We start from the raw sequence: 25165 nt of genomic DNA, 5'->3' as shown, positions 1-25165 counted from the left end.
AGAGAAAGGAGGGAGTCGTCGTCGCCTCCTCGCTCCTTCTTCTACCGGGTGCTCCGCGCCGCCTTCCCCCTCCACGTGCTCCTGCTGCTGCTCCTGCTGCTCCCCTGTCTGATCCCTCTGACCGAGGGCGACTCCAGCTGCAGCGTCAGCAACAACTTCGCCCGCTCCTTCTACCCCATGCTGCACTACACCAACGGGCCCCCCCCCACCTGATACCGGTGTGTGACTGGAGGGAAACGACAGAGACACTGAACCACGAGACCAAAGTGTCTAAATTAATATAAAGTCAAACCTATTACCCCCAAATTCTATTTTAAGGTTTTTTTAAATAATTGAACTGTTGTTTTATTTATTTCAGGAACAAGAACCCATTTAAAAACCCGAAATGGGGACAAAGATTATATTTTAAGTTACATGATGAAGAGATCTTGGAACCGGCCAGCCCCCCCCCCCCCCCCCCAAATTATTCTAAAAACGTACATATAAGTAAGAAGTTAATATGCATATATCAAGGCTATCATACTTTGAAATGTTCCTTATTATATATCAAGTGTGGACATTTAATTTTGTCTCCAAACAAATAATGTATTTTTTAAGAGTTTAAAGTTTCTCCTTGAGTTTGATTATTAAATTACAGCAGTTTTATACATATATATATATATTTTTAGATGCTATTTGTGTTGTAGATTGTGAGCAGACATTTCCAAGCCACTGTAGATTGAGCAAGACGATGTTTATGTACATAATGTAATAATATAATTCATATTTAAAACATCAAAAGGTGGATTTATGCTCCTGAGTTTCTGGTAATAAACACAGTTTGTAAATCTCTATTCATCAAAGCTGTATTTCTATCATTTTGCCTAAAGTTCCGATTTAAAAAATTGTGATTAGGTCTTTAAGAATGATTTAACTTTAATTTTTCAAGTCTTCTGACCCCAAATACAGATTTTTCTGCCAATGTACGACCAAACAAAAGTTGTTCCCATTTTTTTAATCTGCGGATGGATTAATAATTGAAGCTCCAATTATTAATAATAACAAAGTGAAAGAAAACATAATAAAAGTGAGGACTTCATTTTTTTTAATGGCATTTATAAACCACAACTCAATGTGCCACAGTCGCATCTTTACAATATTTTTTGCTTTATTTCGTGGTGTAAACCAGGATGAGTTTTATGAATAAACATTTAAAAAAAACTTACAACAAGAATAAATGAATTAAAACTGACAGCAACTCAAAACACTGACATTATTCCATTAGTGATGATTTGCAAGTTAACATATGAAGATATTTGATTATTGACACGAGAAAAAAAAAACTAGTCCTTTCATTTACAATTACTTTAACATATTCACTATTAAAAGTTTTCATTAGAAATGAAGCTGGTATGAGATTCTATTTGGATTATGAAGAACACGAAGTTAGAGCCTGACGGATAAAATTCAACAAAAACAAAAAGCCTATAAGAGCTTTTCACAGACGTATTTACTTTTATTTTACTAAACAAACAAAGTAAAAATACCTAATTTTTATTTTCTACTTCCTATAATTCAGGTGTTTTTTAGTTTAATTTCACCTTCAGTTATTAATTATGACGTTTGTTGTTAAAATGTAAAATTTCAAGCCTCAATTACATTTATCTGTCATGAGGGTTCGATAATGAATTAAGGAATAATGGGAATTTTAATTGTTATCTTTTAAAAAGCTCCATATCAGTCAGGCTCTACCGTAAGAACATGTTCACAGTGATGATGTGAAATCAGAGGAGAAGCAGACAGAGCAGCTGAATTGGTGCAGACGTTCAAAATCTGTCGAACTAGCTTCAATCTGACGGCGGTTGTGATTGTCGATACAAAAATAATCTTTTCTTTAGCTTCAAGTCCGTCTCGATGTGTTCATGCAGTGCAAAGTCGTGTTAAGCAAAGGTGGATATGATTCGTCACGGAAAAAATAAAAGTACTACGTCTCGGGGTCGATGAAGCCGGGGGCAGAACGGTGACAAATATCCGAGAGTTGGCTCCCTCTAGTGGTCAAGTGAAGGTTTGCTGTGACAAATGTCTCGATAACAAATCAACTGTCTCGGCTTCAGATTTATTTCATTTGAGTGGTTTTTATAAAGTTAGTTTCTGACTGAAACTGAAAAATAACGTAGCAATTTACTTCGGTTTGAAGGTTTTTCCGTTCGTTAGCTAAAATCGCCCAAGCTAGCTTTATTGTCCGATCTTTCTTTCATTTAGCTTATTTTTTAAAACCCTCAATGATCGCATATAAGGAAAGATGATCTCCGCTGTACAGATATGTCCGGGCGCTGCCATCGTGTGCTGAGGCAAAGTAGTGATCAGTTAAGGATCTGACTACTTCCTCTGAAAGTCGCACAACAACAACACAAGCTAACCGACTGAAGCAGAAGTAATTGTGGGACTCCTGTGTTCTGTGGACGGAGCCTGGTGGTGAGCAAAGCGATGAAGCGGCGGTTTATTGGTTAAACAAAAAAGTAATAGTGTTGTCGGACACAAAAAAGCATCTCAGCCTTTCAGTGGTTAAAAAGAAAAACACTTTAGTTTACGTACTTTGACACTTTGTCGCTGAAACTTTGAATTGGATCCAAACCACAACTCTGGCTTAGTTTCATTTGAATCACTTAGTTTGTGTTATTGTTTGTCATTAGTGACGTGACCCTCCTCCTTGGCAACAACCAGAAAAAGGCACGTTAACGCATCAAGTGGTTTCCGAAAAGAAAATCTCTAAGATGTTCTTTGCGTAAATTCGATAACATTTGATCTTCCTCTGTTGACCTACAACAAACGAACAGATGTCAGGGTTTGTGATGTGAACTTTAAGAATAAGAAAAACAAACTATGGCTCCTTAGATTTTGTTTATGAAGATCTGTCAATGCACAGATTTAGATTTCGGCTTTAAGGTCAGTTTTAATACCTCTGCATAGACTCAACAGCAGAAGATCAAGTGACTTTGTAGCTCGACTTGATCTTCTTAGTAACGCAACTACACAACGCAGGAGTGGTCCACTTATTAGCATTACTTCCTAGCATTCGTTGGTCGTACACACTCACATCTATTGGCTCCGACTCTACCGTCACACGCTGAGTTTCTATGACCTAAATTAAGAAACTCAACAAGTGGCATAGAAACTTCATCGCCAACTAGTGTTCCGGAGGTGCAACTGCAGAACGACACAAAACAATGCACAAGTGCTCACGATGGAGATTTCTCTGCAGAGGAACACACCAACCTTTAACTGACCCATCATCTGTTACCTTGAGTTATCAGGGATCTCTGGTATCTTCTGGAAATATATTGTAATAACCAAAGTGTTGCAAAGGCCTTTATTTCCTGCTCATAGCTGATGTTATCGTGTGGCTCGAGCTGTGGTATCTCTGGTAATAACATCTCCTCATGATGACTTCAGCAAAGGACATGGACGTCCTGTCCCTTTGCACAAGAAGCTGATCATTATCTGTAAAGTTGGTTCTTCTTCTCATTCCACTCTGGTTTTTCACCGTGCAACGAGTTTGGTCTTTCTTTTAAAGCTGAAACGAAGGATTTTGAGAAGCTCACGAGACTCCACATCAGTCCTGTGGATGTATTTGTGCAAAGCCGGTGAAACTTCCTCCTGTGCGAGTTCCTCCATTTATCTACTGGGCTTCACCTCCGTCTCCAGAGGGGCCGGGAGTCCAGGTGGTGGAGGAGCTGTTCCCGGAGGGGGGTTGAGCCGGAACCTCCCCCTGCTCCTTGCACTCCGGCTGGGGGGTGGCTTGGCGCGGCAGGCGGGAGCTGTGCATGATGTGGGCGTCCAGCATCTCCAGCAACAAGTCGTACAAAGGCACCATGTTCTTCATCTTCATGCAGTGGAGGTGGTCCATGCCCTTGTTACTGCAGAGGAGAGGAAGAGAGAAGATGAGGCTTCAGTCATGATGTTGTGAGCAGAAGAAGAAGATAAACTCAATAAAAGCTTAATTAAAGAGTTAATTGATCTATTGGCTGGACTCCTACCTGACATGGCGGATGTGTGAGAGCAGCATGAGCAGGTGAGCGAGCCGTGTGTACTGCTGCCGGGAGGTGAGGCCCGTTTTGGCGATGGCCCACACCAGAGCGTCCGTGACCGCGTCCAGAAGAAGCAGCAGCTTGGAGCGACTCTGCAGCTCCTCGCTGCCCTCGGACGAGCTGAGGCACATGTCTGGAGACAACACAAGGACACACAACTCACTGGGGTGTGGATCATCTATACAACAATGTGAATAACCAACAATAAACTCAACTCCAGCTTTTCTCTGTACTGCTTTTAATGCTTTTCATATCTGACTCACTTTATGATTTTAAATGCCTTACTTAGTATACAATTACATTTTTAGGATGTTTTTGATGCCTTGCTATATGATGGTGAAAATAACGCAGACACGGAATTAACTGGGATTCGAACCGGGAACCAACTTGAAGAGTGGTTTTAAAAAGTACAATATGCACCATCAGCCACCAGAGGTCTCTCAATTAAAAGAATGACTAAAGACCTAGTTTGATGGGATCATGGGAGTTGGAGTCTTCAGCTCCGTCGCCGGAACCAAATGTATAATATTTCATCTTTAGCTTGTGTATAGACACAGAGCTTCACTCAAGAGGAGACAAAACAAGAGATTCAGCATCTTATTTCCACATCTGAATATTTTTAGTTAAAGCTTTCATTCATAGAAAGTACAAATATATCTAATAAAGAGCTTTTTCCTCCTCTCAACACTGTAACAAGGTCAGATTCACTTCTTCTCATCCTGCTGATCCATTAATGTTCCAACAGAGACAAGCTGTGATGAAAAATCAAAAACAAAAACATTAGTGAGTCTCTGGTATGAATGTTCAAGAGAGAAACTCAGAGCTGTTACTGGAACTGCAGCAGCTCAGCCAATGAGAGCAGAGACTCCCAACTACACCGTGTTCCCATTAGAGGGTTTCACTGGTACTGATTCACATTAATAGGATACCTGCTGAGACACGGATGACACATTCGACACACACACACACACACACAGACAGACACACACACACACAGGGAGAGAACACAGGCTGACCCTTAGCAGAGACAGTGTGTTCACGCTCACTCACTGGAGTTGAGGAGGATCATGGCCTTGAGGCAGACGTACTCCTCCCGCTGCAGCTTGAGCTCTCTCACTCGGGACGTGGCAGCGATGAGCATATCAAAGATCTCGGAGAAGCCCTGGACGCAGCTCCCCTCGTCTCTGCCGTACAAGGACACACACACACACACACACACACACACAAAACACACACACACACACAAACACACACACTAACGGTTACTCATCAACTCGCCGATTCTTACCTCGGCTCACCGGTCAAAGTTTGTAAGAATGTTGAGAAAGACCGAAAACACATGGAGACATTGAGTTTATAAACTATGAGGCATTGTTAAAAATTAAACTACCTAACAGTAGTTTCATGCCTCAGACAGGAGCCAGATGTAGAATAAGAACTTTTGCCAACACTTTATTATTCAAGTCGGTATTTCTCAAAATAATTTCTAAAAGATTTCCTTCAAAAAACCATTTACCTTCACACTAATTTTAGAGGAAGTCAAACTCAATGTTCAACCAGTAAAACTAGAAGTAATTAAAGTATTAATGTGAAGCTTTTACTGCTGCTTTTAACAAGGCAGAAACTTTATAGTGTGCACTGCAGCGTGCACAGGACTGTTTAAGAGATATGTTGTGATGATAAGAGAGAACCACAAAGTCAATGTTGTTTTGCACTTTGCAAACCTGCTGAGAGAGAGAGGGGGAAAGAGAGAGAGAGAGTGTGAGTGAGTGAGTGAGTGAGTGAGTGAGAGAGAGAGAGAGAGAGATCAGAACTAGTTTCAGCTTTTGAAGAAACTCATATCTGAAGAAATATGCTTCACATTCGAATAAAGATTACACAAATTTACATTAAATAACCTGAATATTGTTAACATTTTTATTTCACTTTTTTTTTGTGTGTGTCTGTTTGATTTACGAGCGTGAAACTCACAACAAAAGCGAGAATTGGCAACAATGAGGTTGGGAAAATTTTTTCCTCTGGTTTTATTACTCAGACCAGAATGTATGACAGGACTGACTGGAATCAGACTCAACAGTATTTCAACAGTAAAACTGAATTTTGTATTTTGAAATAACAAAAGTGTACCTGACAAAAGTACAAATAAAGTTTCACTGCTTGTGATCGGACAAAAGAAAAGTAATCAGACAGGAAAAGAAAGATGTGAGAGGATCTCGACTTCTTCTCCTGGTTTCATATAAAAAGATGAAACTTCCTCCTTCATGTTTGAAGTGGTTTATTTCCACTGCAGCTCTTCTACTTCACTGTCAGTTTAACCTCAGTGGTTTTGAATCAATCTGGATCTCTTCCTGTCGACTGAGGCTGCAGCACTTCACCATTAATGATGATCGTGGTGGACATTAAAAACGTAACCCAAGAAAATCAAATTAAAAAGTCTAATCTTTCCATGATGTGGAGGAGTGAGATGTCGGCGGTGGTGGTACCTGCTCAGGCTGAGGTCGGGGGAGAAGATGAGTTTCCCAGGATGTTCCACCGACCTCCACATCAGTCCCATCATCAGCACCTCCAGCCAGCAGCACTCCAGCAGGTGCACCTGGTCCAACAGGCCCAGATCCACGAACCCTGAGCGAGGGGAACGACACAAAGACACCGGTTAGAGCAGGAATCCTTCATTTCACAGAAACGTGATTCACGAGTTTCCTCCAGACTCTGATTAGACGGCAGCAGGAGGTCAGGATGCGGAGGAGGAGGAGGAGGAGGAGGAGGAGGAGGAGGAGGAGGAGGAAAACAGCAGACATGAATAGAGCAGCTACAACTTCAGTGTTTCCCTCAGAGTTCAGTTTCTATTCCGCGGTTTCCTGTTTCCTGACAGTGACAATATGAGATTCTTACTTTACTATATAACGAACCACAACCATGTGACTTTAGAGGGAAAATGGCCGGATTCAGTCGGTGAATCTAACAAACCGAGGCTCACGCTCATTACAGTCATGTCACGGCTCATCGTCCAGCTCCTGCTTCAACACGGCTCCTGAGAGACGCTCACGTGGGAAAACAAAGCCGAGACAATTACTGCGTCTGGTCGAGATCGAGCCGTTAACTCTGCTGCTCAGGGGACGGAGACGCTCGGCAGAAATGTTCCTGGACATTAAAAAGACTAAGCATCATTAAAGTGTCCCATAAAAACAAGAAGAACCATCAGCTCGTGGTTATTTGTCTCCACGGACTCGTCAAGTAGCAGTTTATCTGGTGAAGATGCAGAAGGGAACAACATTAAATATGAAACCTAATTCTATTTCATGCCCGAAGACCCCGACTAATACCTGGAATCTTCTTGGCCCAGGTGATCATGTGAACCAGCTCCTTGTCGGCCAGGTTGGTGAGTGACATCATGACGTTGGCCTCGGTCAGCGTCCCGCTCGTGTCCCCCAAGAGGTAGATGTCCGGCGGCTCCGCCTCCATTATCCGATCGATCAGCTGCTCCGGGGTCAGCGCTGGGGGCTGCAGCTCGTTCATCAGCGCCGCCGCCACTGGTCCGGGCACAGCCTTGGGTCCGCCGGCTTTGCCCTGCGAGGAAAGACGTGTCATCCGCCTTGGCTTGGTGTTCCTGAAGCTCCCGTGGTCCTTTCGCATCCCTGAGACAAAGACACCATCAGAACCTCCTCCCTGGGAAATAATCTCTTTTTACTCTGAGGCCTGAACACGGAAAAAACACACGGACATCAAATACTTTTAGTCCATTATCATGTTTCAAATAAATGAACCCGACAGGATCATCCATCAGGCTTCGGGAGGCATCTTGTGTTTCCCACGTTAAAAAGCTCAAGTCCTGATTTTTACGAGGGAGTGAGTCACCGCTCGGAGAGATTGTGTTTTTTTTATGGTGGATATAAAAAGAAGAGAAACGCTGGAACCACATGAAACTGAGCAAACAACAGTTATCAAACAGAAAGACACAATTATTCAACTACACAACCGACCCACAACTATTCATCTTAAATCTCCTTTTTGGAGCAAATTTGCATTTCAAATGAAAGAAAAGAGAATAATAAAAAAGACACCGACCACACTTGGTCATCCCGACCTCGTAGCACTTCCGGAGGCGACAGGCCTGACAGCTCTTACGCCGGTTCTTGTCTATCGTGCACTGATTGGTCGCCGGGCAGATGTAGTCGTTGTGTCCTGGGACGAAGAAGAAGAGAGAAGAGATGAAGAGCGAGAACACTTTTATTTGTAAAGGGCTTTTTAATACAAAATGCTTTACAACAAACAATGTGAAATTCACTATAATAAAGATACAGATAATAAAAAACATTGCAAGATAAAAAGCTTTTTTTCATAGGTTGAACTTTGACCTTCTGGATATAAAATGTCCTCATTCGCATGTTAGTGCTTGAAGTTCGTCCAAAAAGTCATTGTGTGAGATTCAAGTGAACTTTGACCACAAAATCTAATCAGGTGACTCATGAGCTCAACTCAATATTTGTACCAGATGCAAATCCCTGATAAATAACATCACATCTATTAAACTAAGAGAAAAGCTGAATCTCTACATTAAAGAGCCAGAGACCAGCTCCTGGGAATTCAACCCAGTCTCATTGTAGCAGCAGCACCTGCTCAAGGGCACTGGGGACAAACTGGAAACAACAAAATCTAAATACTTGTTATATTCTTGTTATAATACTGTTTGTTTATTCTATTTTAAGGCCATATTCTGCTCATATTCAGGTTCATGGCGCTAATTTGTGTTACTACTTAAAAATGCTTCAGCGTTTCCTGTGGCTGGGGGGAGCTCCTTTGACTTTGTGTTATTTTAACTGCGCAAAAAAAACCTGTACAACACATCATAGGACAGAGAAGCATCATATGTGTCCTTTAACACACAAACATCCACCTCACGGCGACACTAGAGGAAAAGTCATCGATTCTCAAAGTCGGTAAAATAATCTGGAGGTAAATTAATGTTTTTCAAATTGAACAAGGCTCAATTCAATAGTTGAATCCCCTCAAACAAACAAACAAACAAACAAACAAACAAACAAACAACCAGACAAACAGGTGCACTGTGTTTTGGAGCCTGACCTTGGATGCTCCTCTTGAAGAAGGCCTTGCAGCCCTCACACGACCACACTCCGTAGTGGTAGCCCGAGGCGTAGTCGTGGCACACGGCGCAGTAGTGGAGGTCGGACTTTCCGCCGGACGACACCAGGCCGTCCTCGTTCTCCTGGGAACGCCTCCTCACGCTCTTACTAACACACACAGAGACTCAGCATCATCATCATCATCATCAGTCTACCACAAAGGTGCAGGAAGCAGATTAATCTAGTGTCAGACGGGTTAACGATGAGACTGAAGGAGGAAAGATGAATAAAAATGATTAAAATAACTAAATTAACCACAATTTCTGTATTTCTTGTTAAGTTTTTAGGTAAAATTTTGATTTTTCTTGACGACTGTTCTGCTTCTGAATGGTCATGGCTTTATTATAGAAATCTGGCTTTTAAAACTGTAACTGAACAGTGACAAAGATGAAATGAGTTGGAGATAGATAATCAATTAATGAGTTAAAAGTTCAAAAAAGCACAAAGTTTTCCATTTCCTACTTTTCCAATGTGATGATTTGCTGCTTTTAACTGATTTATATCCCTGTAACTTCAATAATATGATATTAAATATCAAATATAAAGGCTTTAATACATGAATTTGTAAAAACTAAATGAATCCTTAGTTGCAGCCAACTGTCAGTTCCATGAAGATGTTTAATGTGTTGCTTCTCTAACGTCCTGCAGTAGACAGCTTGTCCCACGGAGAAGTGTGTGTTTGTGTTAAAACAGAGAATCACAGTGTTTGTGTTAAAACAGGGAATCACAGTGTGTGTTACCTGTTTGTCAGGACGCTGTCCCGCGGCGTCAGCTCCCCCCACGGACTCTGGATGGGCTGGGCGTGCTGGGGTCGACCCTGGGAGCGGTGCAGGGGCATGGGCGGCCCCATGTGGCCGTGGCCGGGCCAGAACAAGGACGGGCTGAGGGACGGGTGGACGGAGGGACATTCTGAGATGCTGGGAGCGGCGTAGCTGAAGATGGTCGGGCTGTAGAAGGGGATGGTGGCGAAGTCGTGGCCCAGTTCGGCGTACGGGGACGGGATGCAGATGGGCTGGCTGCCGTCGAGGGACAGACCGGGAGAGGACGAGCTGAGGATCGGAGACAGGACGCAGCTCCTCACTCGGCTGGAGTCCACTTCCTGGAGCTGCAGGTGCGGCTGGTCCCTCTCTGCACAGGCGGCGGCCATCACGGCTACAGACAGTCTGAGGATCAGCAGGTTTACTCCATCACAAGGACACAGTCATTTTGTCTCTTCTTTCCTTCACTGTGGTGACGTCATCGTGAGACAACTTTGAAATAAGCAGGAGCAGAGTAACGAACACAGGAGCTCACAGGGAGCAAATCCTCAGATTCATGTCTGGAACCAGGCGATAGCCAGAGTCTTGTTGTGAGTCTGCTCAGAGTGTCAGCAACACAACAGTGACACCGACTCTGAGGAAGGAGATGAGCTCGTGAAACAATCCAGGAGAGAGAGAGAGAGAGAGAGAGAGAGAGAGAGAGAGAGAGAGAGAGAGAGAGAAGATGTTCAGCACTCGTTCCTCGTTCAGCTCATGGACTCAAAGTCAAAGTCTTTGAGGCTGGAAGACAAACAGGGAAAACACAAAATTTAAGATTAATATGGTAAATTACTCTAAACAAAGTTTGTTCTCTTTCTTATGTGATATTTCAGATTCTTGTCCTCATGTGACCTAAACTTTCAACTTGGCAAAACAACACCTGAGCAAGTTCCTTTCAACTGGAGTCAGAGCCTCCAGTTGAAAATATTGTGGTGACAAATCTCAGTTTAAATTTCAAACAATTCTTAAGAGATTTAGCTGACATTTTTTAGATGACTTATTTTGGATATGTGGTAAAAGAATGTAGAGTTTAACAAGTGAGACAAAAGTTAAAAATAGCTGCGATCGAATTCTAATAAACAGATTTGATCATGTTTATTGTATTTTTTATTGTTTTACAGAGAAGTGTCACCATAAATGTCCAAATAAACCCTGCTTTGGTTTTTAGGTTATTTAAATTTTATATTCACAATATTTCGGATGTATTTTTAATGAGTTCACAGGTCAATAAAGGAACTTTGTTGAACTAATCATAGCAAAGAAATCAGGCGTATCTAGGAAGCTCATAGTCATGCATGTGGTGCAGTTTGGTGCTGGTTGATTGTTTGGGGGGGGGGGGGGGGGGGGGGGCCGGGTTCCTCATCTTTCATGCAACACTCATTATCATGACATTAAGTCAAATGGGCTGGTGACAGTCGGGACAATCCAGGTCTGAGACCGGGTGGAGCTGGAGCGGCTGAGATATGAAAACACAGTCGTCCAGATGGATCGGGAAGAATTTCCCCCCCCCCCCTTTACGAGGCCGGGCTGCGAGTCCGAAAACTGACACGGGAGGAAACAAAGATTTATACTGTACTTTACACAGAGACAGCTGGAAGCTCAATAAACACAGAGGGGGGGGGGGCTCGTGAAGCCTCAGCACATGTCAGTGGTAGTTTCTTGATGCAGGGTCTGATGCCTCGGTGGCGGACGTCTGTCTTCGCTCACAGTCGGGGACACGACGTCTCCGTCTCCTGAGAGTTGATTCTGATTCACAGAGTTCGTCCACGCTGCCAAACGAGCGAGGGAAGCTTTGGTTTGGAAGAAATTAAACTATACAGCCGCTCACTGTTATTTATGTTGAAGACCGCGAAGTGCTCGAGTCAATTTCCCTTTTTTATGGTTTCAAATGAAAACGCGGCTGGAAAGAAGAAATAAAATCACACGTCCAGCTGTGAAAACACTGCGGGAAGCGTCACAGCGATTATATGAAAAAGTGAAATATGTAGAAATGTGAAAATTGGAAAACGTCATCGCGCTGCTGTGCTACTTTTCCATCTGCAGCCCGAGCTTCACTCCTCTGGAGAGCTGAGGGCCGATTGTGGGTCGGTGGAAACTTAGGAGACAAGATTCTTCATCTTCTAACTGAAGAGTGTCTCGTTTGACTTTATCTCACATGAAGCACGTGGAGAAAGAAACATGGTTTGAGGGTTAGGCAGCTTCAGAACCTGTTGTGGGACATCAGGGGCAAAGACGTACAAAGTGTAGAAGAAGAGCTGAAGCGGGAAGGTACATATTTCAGAGAAGATAAAGTATGTGTTAGTCGAAGGACATAAAACCTCAGTTCCAAGAACTTAAAATGAAATACGTTGTTCAGAAAAGGGAAAAAGTTTATAAAATCACGGCTACTGTACCCGAGCTACAGATCTGAACTCTATTAACGAAGATGCTTCAGGGACCTTGACCTCCGCTAACACTCTAAACGCTCGGCAGCTTGTGAACGCTTGAGCTTCTCGATGACGCTCCCTTTGACCAATGATCCATTTTTTAAGGGGGGGGGGGGGGGGGCAGTGGGAGTCTTTATCTGTTTTATTAATTCTTATCTGGCATCGAGACTGATATGAAATGCCAGGAAATCAAAGAGGCTCCTTTTCCGTTTGAAGTTTAATCTCACCGGTTGCCAGCTCATCTGTTTGGACTTAAATCACGAGGACACGATACCGTAAAACAGAAACTTCTGCACCAACGTGTATTTGTGTGTCTCCCCCCCCCCCCCCCCCCCCCCATCAACAACACGCAAACGAATTCTAATTAACGTCAGGATGTTGTCTTCTTCTTCAGCTTCAAGTTTCCAGTGACCTCGTGTCCGAAGCCAACAAACTGACTCCGACACCAGCTGAGTTACTTTAAGAGAATTGTAAAAAAAAAGTGTGTGAGAGAAGTTCTTATTCTCTAATTACCATTTGGGGCTAAAGAGGCAGATGAGGGGAAGAGGATTTTTTTTTTTTCTCGTGTCTTTTGAAGCTTTAACCTCGACGTCAAAACCTCCTCACTGCCACACTGTCCGGCAGCTGGCAGCTCGCCGTGGGAGAAAACCTCCCAGATCCTCCTCCTCCCCCCCCACCCCACCCACCCCCACCCTCAAACTCCGCTCATCCTGCCGAACACTGGATACAAACCCGAGTTCTTCCCGTTTTGTAGAAATGCAGTTTTTACAAGTGCAAGGCTCGGTTCAAGGCCGCTGCAGCAGGTGGGAAATGTTACTCGGCCAGTTGCATCCCTGCCTCACACAAAGTTCCAGCGTTATTCTCCACGGGGGGGGGTGGGGGGGGATAAAATCACGTTCATCAAGCCGATGAATCTAAAGTCATCGACGTTGAACAGCGGCGTCCACGACACGTGTCCATCGGGAGCCGAGGCCGGAGTTCAATCATCAACTATATCTCACGATGAAAAATGCAGTGGGGGAGTTGTGTTGTGTGTTTTTGTGTTTTTAAGCACATCTCTGACTTCGTGTGTTACGTAACTCTGCTCCGAGCACAAGTGGGTTAGAAGTTACACTGTGGAGCGGGCCATCAATCACACTGGGAGCTTTGGGGTTAGAATGGAATCCACAGCATCGCAGTCACAGAGGCTTTAGGCAGTCAAGTACTTCGACAGTGACCCAATATTAAAAGCAGTCATATAAAAAAAAAAAAAAACGGCTGTTATTCCAAAACGGTTGATGTCATATTTTTTGTGAAACATCTTGAACTTAAGTTGAAAGTCAACACTTCAATCACATGTTGATGGATTTATTTAAAATCCAGTGTGGGGGTGCACAGAGGCTGAATCATCCTGGATTTGCCCCTTTATATTCCCCAGATCTAATTGGATCATGTTGCATCCTTCCACTGATTTTAGTGTAAAAGCTTTCAGGTATGTTGACAAACAAACAAACCAACCCATACAGATGAACCCTCCTTGTTGATTCCTTAATTAATAGAAAAGATTTTAACAAGTGGATAGATTAGTTTGAGCTGTAACCAGCCACAGGGCAGGAAACCCAAGTTTGGATGTGGATAATAAAGTTCTACATCTACTCACAAACCCCCTTTCCACTAAATCCTCCAGAAAATGATAAACAAAGCTAAATAAAGCAAAAAATCTAAAGTGACTGTTCCCCGGCCATTAGCCAGGAGTGCATGCCTTTTACACAAAAGCTCAAGGCCACGTTGTTTTCCCATCCTCCGCCTCAGACTGCCTCCCTGAAGCCAGACGGAAACGGATGTGAAGCCGCTTTGCAGAAAGAAGATGAACGCTTCCACATCCAGGGAGGGGGAGTGTGAGCGGTGATGTCGGCGCTGCTCGGTGCCAAAGAATGTGTGTATGTGGGGGGGTGGGGGGGAGAGAACTCATTGAATTGTTTGTCCTACTGCGAGAAAAACAAACACAATTTGACACAGGGAGATGTTCTGCTTTAGATTCACGTTACAAAGTCGTTAAACAACCGAGAAACAACCGAGAAAACGCGTTAAACCGAGAGAACTGACGCCGGCGATGATCAGATTCAACGTTATTAAACCAAGACGTCCATAACATAAACTTAAATGATCAAAATTACATAAATAGCCGAGTTAAGAGAGTTGCTAATGGTCCTGAAAGCAGAGAGGAACAGCTGGGACTTGGAAGCAGCTCGTCTTCCTCAGGGAAACATGATGAAGCTGGCCCTGAAGTGAATCGCCTGAACACAACTTGTCAGACGGGACGATAACTCTTTTCACTTTCTGGAACGAGCGCGGCTTCCAAACACGAGTCTCTCAGCTGGACGCCACTGATCCAGGAAACTTTCACAGCTTCATATTCAAACCGGGCCAGTGAGCGATAGATAGAAAAAATATCAAATCATCAGAACTCGACAGATGTGGAGTTTTTGGGGCGGATACTTAAACTGGTATCAGGAAGTAAAATGTGTATTTTTTAAAGATTGGCAATTATTCCCAAGATGCTATCAAACCCTAATGACAAAGAAATGTAGTTGAGGCTTGACGTTTATAAACTTTATGATATATAGCTGTAAATAAAAAGAAAACTCATTCAAACAAACACATAGAACCAAAAAAAATAGATAATTAACCTTATGCACATATTTTCTGCTTTGTGTATTTTATAGAATACTGTCAGCAGATGAACAAACACACACACTCCTGTGAATCAGTCAGACTCTAAAAAAGAACAATACACAACAGCAGCTCATCCGTGTGTGAAAATCCTTCTCATGAATAATGTCTGCAAACAATATCTGTAGACGTTCCAGTTTTTCTGCAGATCCACTTCAGATACAAAACAGTTTCCTGTGTTCAAGTGACCAAAACACTTGTGTGTCATTGTATTAGTCATAAAATTCTGCATTTGGAGACGCACAACAACCTGTTATCATCTTTAAATGATCAGCCACTGACTCTCTAAATAACAACCCCACTTCGATCGCCCACTTTTAAACTCCAGATGCTTTTCATGGCAGAGAAGCAACAAGACGAGGAAACATCAGAGTGATGTCATCAGGTGAAAACCCTGCAGCTCTACACAGGATTAAAAAGACGTCAGGAGGATTTGAGATCTTGGTGCTGGATGTATTTCCATTCACCAAAAATCTGCTGGACTCAAAAGCCGATCGGGTCACTTAAGAGAAGCCACTTCTTCATTTTCGAATGAGATCATCATCATCTTGAACGTTCAAAAATAAAGCATCTCATCCGTGGAGTAGTTTGAATCGATGACTGTGCAAACAAGCGGATCAGTGTGTGCACAGGGAAACGGGATGTGCACGGATCAGACGAGGGGAAAGTAGAAGAGGAGCCGAGCTGGTCCACGTCCCAGCAGCTGGCTGATAGCAACCGTGTGTGTTTACACAGAGATAAGTGCTTTTTGAAGAGGGCTAATGGTCACATTAGACCTGTTGACCATCAGAACGCCTCATGCTCAAAGACCCGGCGTTAGAATAAAGACAAGAGGCCGTTGTGTTAATCATCTGTGCAAATTATTGAGGAAATAAAGGGAAAAAATCGGGATTACTTAGATATGATGGGGATATAAAGGCTGCCAGATAAAATATATATTGATTAAACAGAAGTGCAGACATGAGTACATGTTCACCATCCTCCAGATTCAGTCACAGAGGAATGAAAGGGTGTTTAGATAGAGAGATAGAAAGATAGAGACTAGACAGATAGATACTGTAGATAGATAGATGGATAGAAGGATGGATAAAAAGAATAGACACTAGAAAGATAGATAGATAGATATATAGATAGATAGATAGATAGATAGATAGATAGATAGATAGATGGATAGATGGATGGATAGAAAGAATAGACACTAGATAGATAGATAGATATATGGATAGATATATGGATAGATGGGTAGAATAAGACACAAAACAGTCAAACACAAGAGCATAAGAATAATAAAAAGCCACCAGAGCCGTCACTGTAAAGAAGTATATGTAAATATGGACAATACAAATATTAGAAATATATATCTACTCAGTTTTCTCTTCCTGCCGTTATTTGAAATTAAATTACCAACCAACACTTTTCAGTTCTATTCCCCCAGGAGCCTTTTCTCTAGATGTTTTAAACATATTTATATTTATGTTTATTATTTTTTAAGCTCTGTTAAAAGATGCATTAAATCCAGGAGAGATAAAAAGGTCATTGAATTTCCACCTTTATTCATATGCATGAGTTCAATGCTCTCGTGTGTCACCTGTTTAAAACCGCCCCTGGCTCTTCAGGCCTTTTCCACTTGTTGCTCTGAGCCTGCATGTGTGTGTGTGTGTCTGTGTGTGTGTGTGTGTGTGTGTGTGTGTGTGTGTGTGTGTGCGTGTGTCTCTGCTTTGGCACAAACAAACATGTCTTGCATTAGTAAACATGAAGTAAACACGTTTTCTTACCAGAAGAAGCAAGTTTGCAGAGAAAAGTTGCACCGGAGTGGTGAGGTGGGGGGGGGCGGGTGACGGAGTGAAGTCCAGCCGGGCTGTCATGCACTGGTTCCGGGTAGGAGGTGTCAGCAGAGCCGCTGCTCGAGCTCCGAGTCTCTTCAGCTCCTGAGTGACTGGTTGAGAAAAGACGAAGCTGGAGATGATCAGAGGAGAAAAGCTGCTGCTGCTGCGTTCAGGGACAGGAAGTCAAGTCCCATCAGTGAGCTGCAGGGGACCCTTCAGAGTAAGAGCCTCCCCCCCACCGTGCATCCACTCATAGAAGCCTCCACATCATCGAATATGAAATCAGCAAACGTGCAATAACAAATACAGTTTTTAATTTGCGGAATAAAATCACAAAGGGGAAATAGAGACCAAAACTTTATTGGATGCAATATTTCATTATATTATTTTCTTTATAATTCAATTAAATCTTTGAAAAACAGCTTCTTAAAGATGAAGACTTGATCCTTTATATGTGATAAATGGTAAAGTGAACATTTTGGGTAAAGTCCCAGTAGCACAAATGCATGAAAGGCAAACTTTCGCAACTTTGGTGAACTTTGACCCACGATATCTTTGCCCCTGGACTGTCGGCTGGTCAAAGAAAAACATGAAAAAAAGTTTAAGGTTACAATCATCAGATTACTTGATAATGAAAATAACTGTTATTTGCACTTCAGCCCCAGTTTCTTCAAAAGATCAAACCTCCAAAGTTTTTCCTGGATAGGAACAACACAACACAAATGTCCACAGGCGTGTGAAATACGATGCTTTAAACAAATGTTGTCTTTAAAGTCAACTAAACACCATTTCACACAAAGTTTGACGGAGCAGAAAGAACTAGTCCGTTGTTTGATCAACAGAAAATTAATCAGCAACTTTTTTCCTCCGCTTGGAGAAATGGAAAATGTTGCGAGACCTTTGGATCCTGTGCAGCTGTTATTTATAGACAGGTAATGTGCAACAACTGTTTTCTTTAATCAGAAGGAAGTTTTGTACAAAAAATAAATAAACCAAACATTTAAAATAGAAATTTGGAAAACTCCGTGCTTTTATTATGAAGGAAATTATAGTTTCCGGTTTAGTCCGCCTACATGAGCTTGAATGGGCTGAGGGAACAAACCACACCTTCCTGTGATATCACACTTCAACACAAATCACAACTCAGAAGAATCAGTTCATTTTACTCTGAAACAAAGTCAGACTGGGAAAGTAATTCTGGATAAAAGTAACTTATTCCTATAAACGTTACATAAGATGATAATTTTGTGCATTTTGTTATTTGATGTATTTACACTTGACTTCATGTTGGGTCATTTTCACTGAGTGCACATTGTGGAGGCTCCTCATCAACACCTTGACTGTTGGAAAAGTTAAAAATATATATAATTATAAATAAATTAACAATATATAAACATAGAATGAAATCAGACAAATATAATTATGACTAATTACTCGTATTCACTTTCTGGACACTTGAATTTCTTTCAGTCGTGAAAATTCAAATGTCTTTTTCTTAGTTCAACTAAAAAAGGATTCAGCTCGTCTTCCTGCTGCAATGCATTCTGGTCCGTGGAGGTTGTAGCTTGTAGAGAAATGTCATTTAACTTTGACTCTGGATATTTAATCTCAAATTAAGATTATAAACCAACTAATTTAATAGTTGGACTGAAATGTTTATTGTTGTTAAAGAATTAACAGTTGGATTGAGGAGTATTTGTTTACGCTGCTCTCTCCGTACACCTCTGACCTTTGTCAATGTGTGTGTGTATTCGTGTGTGTGTGTGTTCAATGTGTATCTGTGTGTGTCTGTGTGTGTGTGTGTGTGTGTTATGGTCTGGCGTCAGAGGCCTGAACCGCCGCTCTGTGTAATGACGGTCGCTCAGCGAGCAGCGCGGCGGACGTCTGACCCCTGAGCTCATTAGCAAAGACTCCACAGAGGAAATTGCGAGGAGGCTGCAAAGAGCTGCAGAGAAAAACAAACACCACCACACACACACACACACACACACACACACACACAAACTCTGCTGTTTCTGGTTTAATGATGCAGAGGCAGAGGATTCAGTTACGACTGCTGCAGAGTCTGGGATCTACTGGTTCACGTCCCACTGAGAAAACCACTCTGACAAACTTCCACTAATGTCCCTTCACACCCAACGCCACCAGTTTACTGACGAGCTGCTCTGCTAATTGGACCCGAACAGTTTATGCACCTGCAAGTTTCCAAATCACAAGTAAAACAAGTTCCTCTCGTCTACAAATCAGCCAGAATTATGCTTTCTGCATTAATTCCACTTTTAGTTTCTCCCGGAAGTCGCTGCCAGACTCTGTCCAGACTCTCCTCTGAACTCAGGGGACACACAGGGGACAGACTGGGGCTGCATTTTCCTCCTTGCAATTTTCTTTGCAGAAGAGAAAGAGGTTAAAAAAAAAAGAAAAAGCTTTTCCCGGCCGTGGCCCTGCCTCTCACCTGCCGAGATAATCATTCAGAATTACTATGCGCTCATTTCTCACCTCTCAAAATCCAATTTCCGTGATTGCATTCGGTGGCTCTGCAGGGGATCTGTGCCCCTGAAGCTCATTTGACGTTTCCAGGTAATGGACCACAGTCTTTACATCCGGACCGACCCTCAGGTAAGTGCACCGCCGGCCTCCAGGTGCAAATTGTGCCCGACTTCAGAGCGTCTCCCTGAAGCTGAAGGAGCAATTTGCCCTTCAAATTGAGCCTTTAACCTTCAGTTGTCGTGATGGCACATAACTAATGAACATCATTTCAACATCTACCCCGTCGGGAGACATTATATTTTCTTTGTGCTTTTGCACCTCAGATGTATTCCCTGGTCTATTTGCACAATTAGAACCTTGAGAACCAAACCTCCATCTGCCTGCTTGGTTTCCCATTAGTTTGAGGAAGTGGATGGATGTTACAGAGGGGTGATACATACCCTGCACAATCCGGCAATGCTAACATTTTAAATATGATCAATTATCATTATTTATATTGTCCCTATATGAACAAAGTATGACTTCCTCTGACTCTTTATGAGTGACTGATCTAAATAAGCTCTGGATGGTGTTCCTGTTATTGGCTGTGAAAGTTAAAGCATTTCTACACTATAAGAAATAATATTTTTCCGATGTATAAAAGCGATAGGTCGTGTCTCAAATCATATACGATGCAAATAGTATAGTACTAGATATAGTATAAACTGTGGAGAACTTTAGATTGTTTCTCTCTTCTAATTGCACAGATATCTCGTAAAACTTTTTTTTCGGGGGGCGGCACCTTTATTGATCTTGACCTTTGACCAATCAGAACGTCAATCATCAGGAGGTACACTCAGGAGTAATGTTCACTTCATCAAGTTTGGTGAGAATCCTTTCATGAATTAGTACACACACACACACACACACACACACACTCACACACACACACACACACACACACACACACACACACACACATACACAAACACAAACACGTACACAATTGAAGTCCTATTTTTCTGGCTGAATGCTGCGAAGCTATAAATTCTCTCATTGCCGACCATCAGTCCCTGAGGGAGAGAAATGGGGAGAACGACCTCCCAAGAAAAACAAGAGCATCACTCACTGCACCAAATGATATACGTGTATGTTCAAGGGACTAACACTTTCTAGTGGCCAGAGGGATTTATAAATCTTCAGCATCAGGAGCAGAGGAAGAGGAGGAGGAGGAGGAGGAGGAGCTCAGAGTCGTTAAATGGGGTAAATCAAAACGCCATTCTAGGTTTTCACTGGAGATTTAGGGGAATCAGGAGGAATCAAGGGGAAGATGGATGAGCCACATGAATCATTTTCAAACACTGGAAATGGCCATTAGGGTCTGAATGAATGTAGAGCGACACACAGGGCGACTCCTAGAGGGTCAAGGCAATGAGCATTGGTGCTAGTTGGGTTTGTTTGGGGGGGGGGGGGGGGGGGGGTCTCCTTAACCTGGATCCATTCATGTCTGTGTATAAAGGACTAAACGATTCCTCAAGCTTTCATGATCAAATAATAGATTTCGTCGATAGCACAACTGAAATGAACTGCACACAACACAATGGTGATAAAAGTGGCAGAAAAACATCCAGCATTGAAATACAAATTAAATTGAGAAATCATCATCAAGAAGCGACTTGAATGTAATCGTTCGAGTACTTGCTGCCACACATGTACTGCACACTCCACTAGAGGGCGCACCACAGGGCTCAGACTGTGTAGAACTGACTTTTCATTGCTCTCGTGCTTAGATTCTGTCCCGTCAATAAAAGCCTTGGTGTCTTAAATATGTCTTAAATAATCATCTGGATTTATTTATTCTATAAATAAAAAGGTTATAGTTTAAATCATTGAAATCATGATAAAGGGGAGGATTTGCGTTTTGTAGATACAGGATATGCGAGTTAGCCATGATGTTGAATATTTCAAGTATTGAGATCAAAAGTGTATTTAAATCTTATCATTAAACATTTCTTTTGTTGTTTTATTTTAAAAGGAGTGATTTAATTGTATTCTCCTCTGATTTATGAACTGATCATCTTTCCTTTTTTTAATCTTAATTGTCGTTTATGTATTTTTCCTTTCTCTGAATCCCTTTGTAATTACAGAATATACAGAATATTATATATATAAACAAAGTTGAATTATCATATTATGAAAACATTGTTGACTGCTGACATGGGCACTTGCGTGATTGACAGTGATGGACAAACATTTCTTTTGTGTGAATTTTCTCGAGACAGTGTATTATTGCGGAAACAGCTGGCACGGAGAAAGGAGAAGTCCTCGGTGCCCTCGGATGGGTCCATCAGTAAGAGGAACAGGAGGTCGTGTCCCCTTCAAAGCTCATTACCCCCACGAGCTGCCCTCCGCTTCACTGCTGCCTGTGAGGCTGAAGAGAGAAGATCTTACTTTATAATCTGTGTAGGACACCGACGCTGCAAAACATATCGGATCAGGAAGGATGGATCTGCTGTGAAGCTTCACATGAGCAGAACTACTAACCCCACACTGAGCAAAATGATCCTCTGGAGACTCACAGGATGTAAACAAATATAATAAATATATATATGAAAAATCCTCGTGAACAAATCTCCAAACAGCTGGCTTCAAAACAGGGAATCAAAACTACTTGACCTCCAGGCTGGCAGAGTCCCGTCAAGGTCAGAGGTTCACGCTGACCTCGGGCAGCTTTGTAGAAGTGAGAGTGGGAAGTTGCCGTCTCTTATTGTGGCAGCCGGGCACATGAGGTCAGCCTGAGGGCAGTGTGGGCAGCCTGTTGTCACACGGCCATCGGTGTGGCCACGACCTATTGGCTGCAGCTGAAATAAAGCCGGGCTGAGACACGAGGCCCGACGGCAGCTTCTCCACGGTTTCAGGGTTTTAGTTGACGTGTGGGATCGAATCTGCTCGAGTGGCTTTAGGGATCAAATTCATGTTCTTTGGGAGTTGAAAAAATCCTGAAAAAAACAGTTTAGACCAAAGTTACTAAAAGTTTTGGCTTTGTAGGTCAAAGACGGCGAGCGGGGGGGAAGACAAGCAGCAACAGGTGAGCATCATATCCTGTTAAAAAGTCTTGATTTACCTACTTTGAGTTTGGCTCTTTCATCCTCCGACTCTCTGTTCGTCTCTCCTGCATAAAGACTGTGATTATCTGGCTTTTTATTTTAGACCGACACGTCTGAGGATCATTTAAATAATCCTCAGTTTAAATCACTTTTAAAATCACTTCTCAGAACTTTCTCAGAATTCTATCTTACTTTTAGCTTTTTGTCTCATTTATTCACGATGGCTTGGCTGTAGTTTTTGCAGCTGCTTTAGTTCCCATGTGACCACATGTTGGTTTTTAACTGAATAAAGAAGTTAACACGTAAATCAGAAAAGGTAAAGAGGCAGAGTTGATGAGAGAAAGATGTGAACAACATCAAGTTTAAAGAAACAAAAGAGTCAGCAGATTGTTGAAGGTAGAAAACTTTCCCAGGTGGAATCAAATACAAGACTGGTGAAATAAAAGTGACAGGAAAATGATTTTGATCATAACTCTTATGTTTTTATTCTATTGACATATTTAAGTCTTAATTTGACAGCGACAATCTAAAGAGAAGCAAGAAGCATTGACAGAGATTTTGTGTTTTTCTCCGTGTTGGTTTCCCAACAGGTGGATTCTGGTTTCCAGGTCTCCAGAGTGGAATTCTTATAATAATGGAAACTTGCAGGTTAACGTCTTGAGAGGACACTGGACAGTCTACAGGGGACAAACAGTTTGATCTGCTACTGTTCAGGGAAGATAATAATCAGCAGGAACTTTCCTGTGGCTGCAGCATCAACCACCTGGTGAGAACAGAGAGGAAGAAGATGAGGATGGAGGCGATAGGGGAGGCTTCAGAGTGTGTGTGTGTCTGTGTGTGTGTGTGTGTGTGTGTGTGTGTGTGTGTGTGTGTGTGTGTGTGTGTGTGTGTGTGTGTGTGTGTGTGTCAGAACTATTGACATTTTGCTGCAGGTTTCCCGTAACAACTTGATAAATTAGATTTATTTTTAGAGAGCTCAGTGCCTTTAAATTCAACAAGCAATTAAAACTGTGGGATTTTAAAGATTATTCTGCTTTTATTTTCATTTTATCAAGGGGGATGGGGGGGGGGTGCATGTTCCAGATCAAGCAAAACAGAGGAAAACAACCCTCGTCTCTTCCCCAGCAAAGACACATGTGTCCAGTTTATTCAATCCAGCTCCAATGACATGACTTCGATAAGAATTTCATTAAATCTCATTTTTTTAAATAGAAAAATTCAGTTCGGCTCAAATTAGCTTCTTGCTGAACCAGATTTTTTGTTTTCCTGATACCGAGGTCGACCTGGAGACTCACAAAACAAGGTGATTCCATTAAAAGCCACCTAATGGGCTCAGTTGAGTTTCACTCGGTACGTCACACGATCCTGGAAGAAACCGAGTGTGAGACTCAAGATGAGTCACTTTGTGTTTGTTTCTGCAGATTCATTTATAAACAAAACAAGATGAGACGGGTCACAAGTTTAAGGACAGACACAGAAATGAACAATATAAGACTATATAAGACTTATAACGTTGTTTTTCTCCAGATTGTGTTCAGATGAATGTGTTGAAAGAAAGAAATCATATTAAGGAGCATATATCAAAGGGTTGCATGCAGATTAAATTATGAATTGTGTCAATTTAACTTGTTACCGATTAAGTCTGCTCAACCGTTTTCTCTTATTCAATGTTATTGATGATCTGCCACATTCACAGCACGAAGAGTTCCTGGTTCGACTCTGGATCAACTGTTTATATTGTTTTATGCATTATTGTTATTATGTTATATTATACACTCTGCACTCAACTGTCACTATTCAAAACAAAACCATAAAACGACCACAAAAAAATTGAATAATTGTAAAGAAGGTATTATGCATTTTGAAAGTCAACTAATTTCCTTGATTTAAAGTCCATTAAGTTCCTAGGTGTTTACAAAACTCAAAAGGAACTAATTAAAAAAGAGACATTTATATTTATCTATTTATTAATTGAATCACACATGACCCATGACATTCTTAACCCTGTTTTTAATCATAATTACTTTGTGTGTGAGCTACAAGACTCTGGAATTTCCCCGAGAGGACAAGTAAAGTATATTTATTGTCTTATCATGAAAAAAAATACATCTTCTGTTTTTATTAATGTTTTGAGCTTGTGTTTGTTTCACTTCCTTTAAATATGTGTTGAATGTGTCATACAAACTAAAAGCAGGAGGATTTATTCGCCCTGGAATTGAATTGTTGTAATGTGGGACGACAGCGCAGCCTAGTGGTCGTTCTCCACACTTACAGTGAATAGATGATGAGGACAAATGTCAAAGCATGAAAATGTGTTTTAATCTCTGATAAATTATATTTCCGGGTCGTTGAAGCTCATCAAGTTTTTTATCTTTATCTAAAACTCGATGTCAATAAAGAAGAAAATGTCACAATACACTGATAAAACCTGAGTTGTTTTAATGTGGTTGTTTGAATTTACTGTGTGAATCTCCAGTACACAACACACAACGCTCTACACAACATTTACTTTGATTCAACACTGAAATGTCAAAGTAAACTTCTGCTGCTACAACAACTTCCTGACGGATTAATTCTCCAATCATTTTATTTTGCAATGAGACGATTCCTCCAGTTTCAACAG

General features: G+C 41.9%; 2 protein-coding genes across 2 annotated transcripts in view; one reads left to right on the top strand and one right to left on the bottom strand.

Moving 5' to 3' along the window:
- Positions 1 to 1403, top strand: part of LOC128459851 (nesprin-2-like) — a 63739-nt gene extending 62336 nt beyond the window's left edge. Inside the window, 1 exon segment of the mRNA XM_053444778.1 lies at positions 3 to 1403. Within this exon segment, the coding sequence (XP_053300753.1) occupies positions 3 to 213 (211 nt within the window). The 3' untranslated portion in view covers positions 214 to 1403.
- On the bottom strand, positions 1062 to 17172 carry esr2a (estrogen receptor 2a). Its single transcript, XM_053444593.1, has 9 exons — positions 16919 to 17172; positions 9949 to 10746; positions 9150 to 9316; positions 8133 to 8249; positions 7391 to 7702; positions 6551 to 6689; positions 5118 to 5251; positions 4017 to 4200; positions 1062 to 3896 (listed from the first exon to the last, which is right to left on the bottom strand). Exons 2-9 carry the CDS (start codon positions 10353 to 10355, stop codon positions 3659 to 3661), a joined length of 1698 nt encoding a protein of 565 aa, XP_053300568.1. The 5' UTR covers positions 10356 to 10746; positions 16919 to 17172; the 3' UTR covers positions 1062 to 3658.
- Between the last annotated feature and the right edge of the window lie 7993 nt (positions 17173 to 25165).

The sequence above is a fragment of the Pleuronectes platessa genome, chromosome 17, assembly GCF_947347685.1.
Source record: "Pleuronectes platessa chromosome 17, fPlePla1.1, whole genome shotgun sequence".
Lineage (NCBI taxonomy): Eukaryota > Metazoa > Chordata > Actinopteri > Pleuronectiformes > Pleuronectidae > Pleuronectes > Pleuronectes platessa.
Note: the sequence above shows the minus strand (reverse complement) of the source record. Positions and strands in the feature narration are given on the sequence as shown.

Coding starts and splice junctions, on each gene's coding strand:
- esr2a (XM_053444593.1), bottom strand. CDS start 10,355: ATGGCCGCCGCCTGTGCAGAGAGGGACCAGCCGCACCTGCAGCTCCAG. Junction 9,317..9,948: donor GACAGCGTCCTGACAAACAG/GTAACACACACT, acceptor TGTGTGTGTTAG/TAAGAGCGTGAGGAGGCGTT. Junction 3,897..4,016: donor TCACACATCCGCCATGTCAG/GTAGGAGTCCAG, acceptor TCTCCTCTGCAG/TAACAAGGGCATGGACCACC.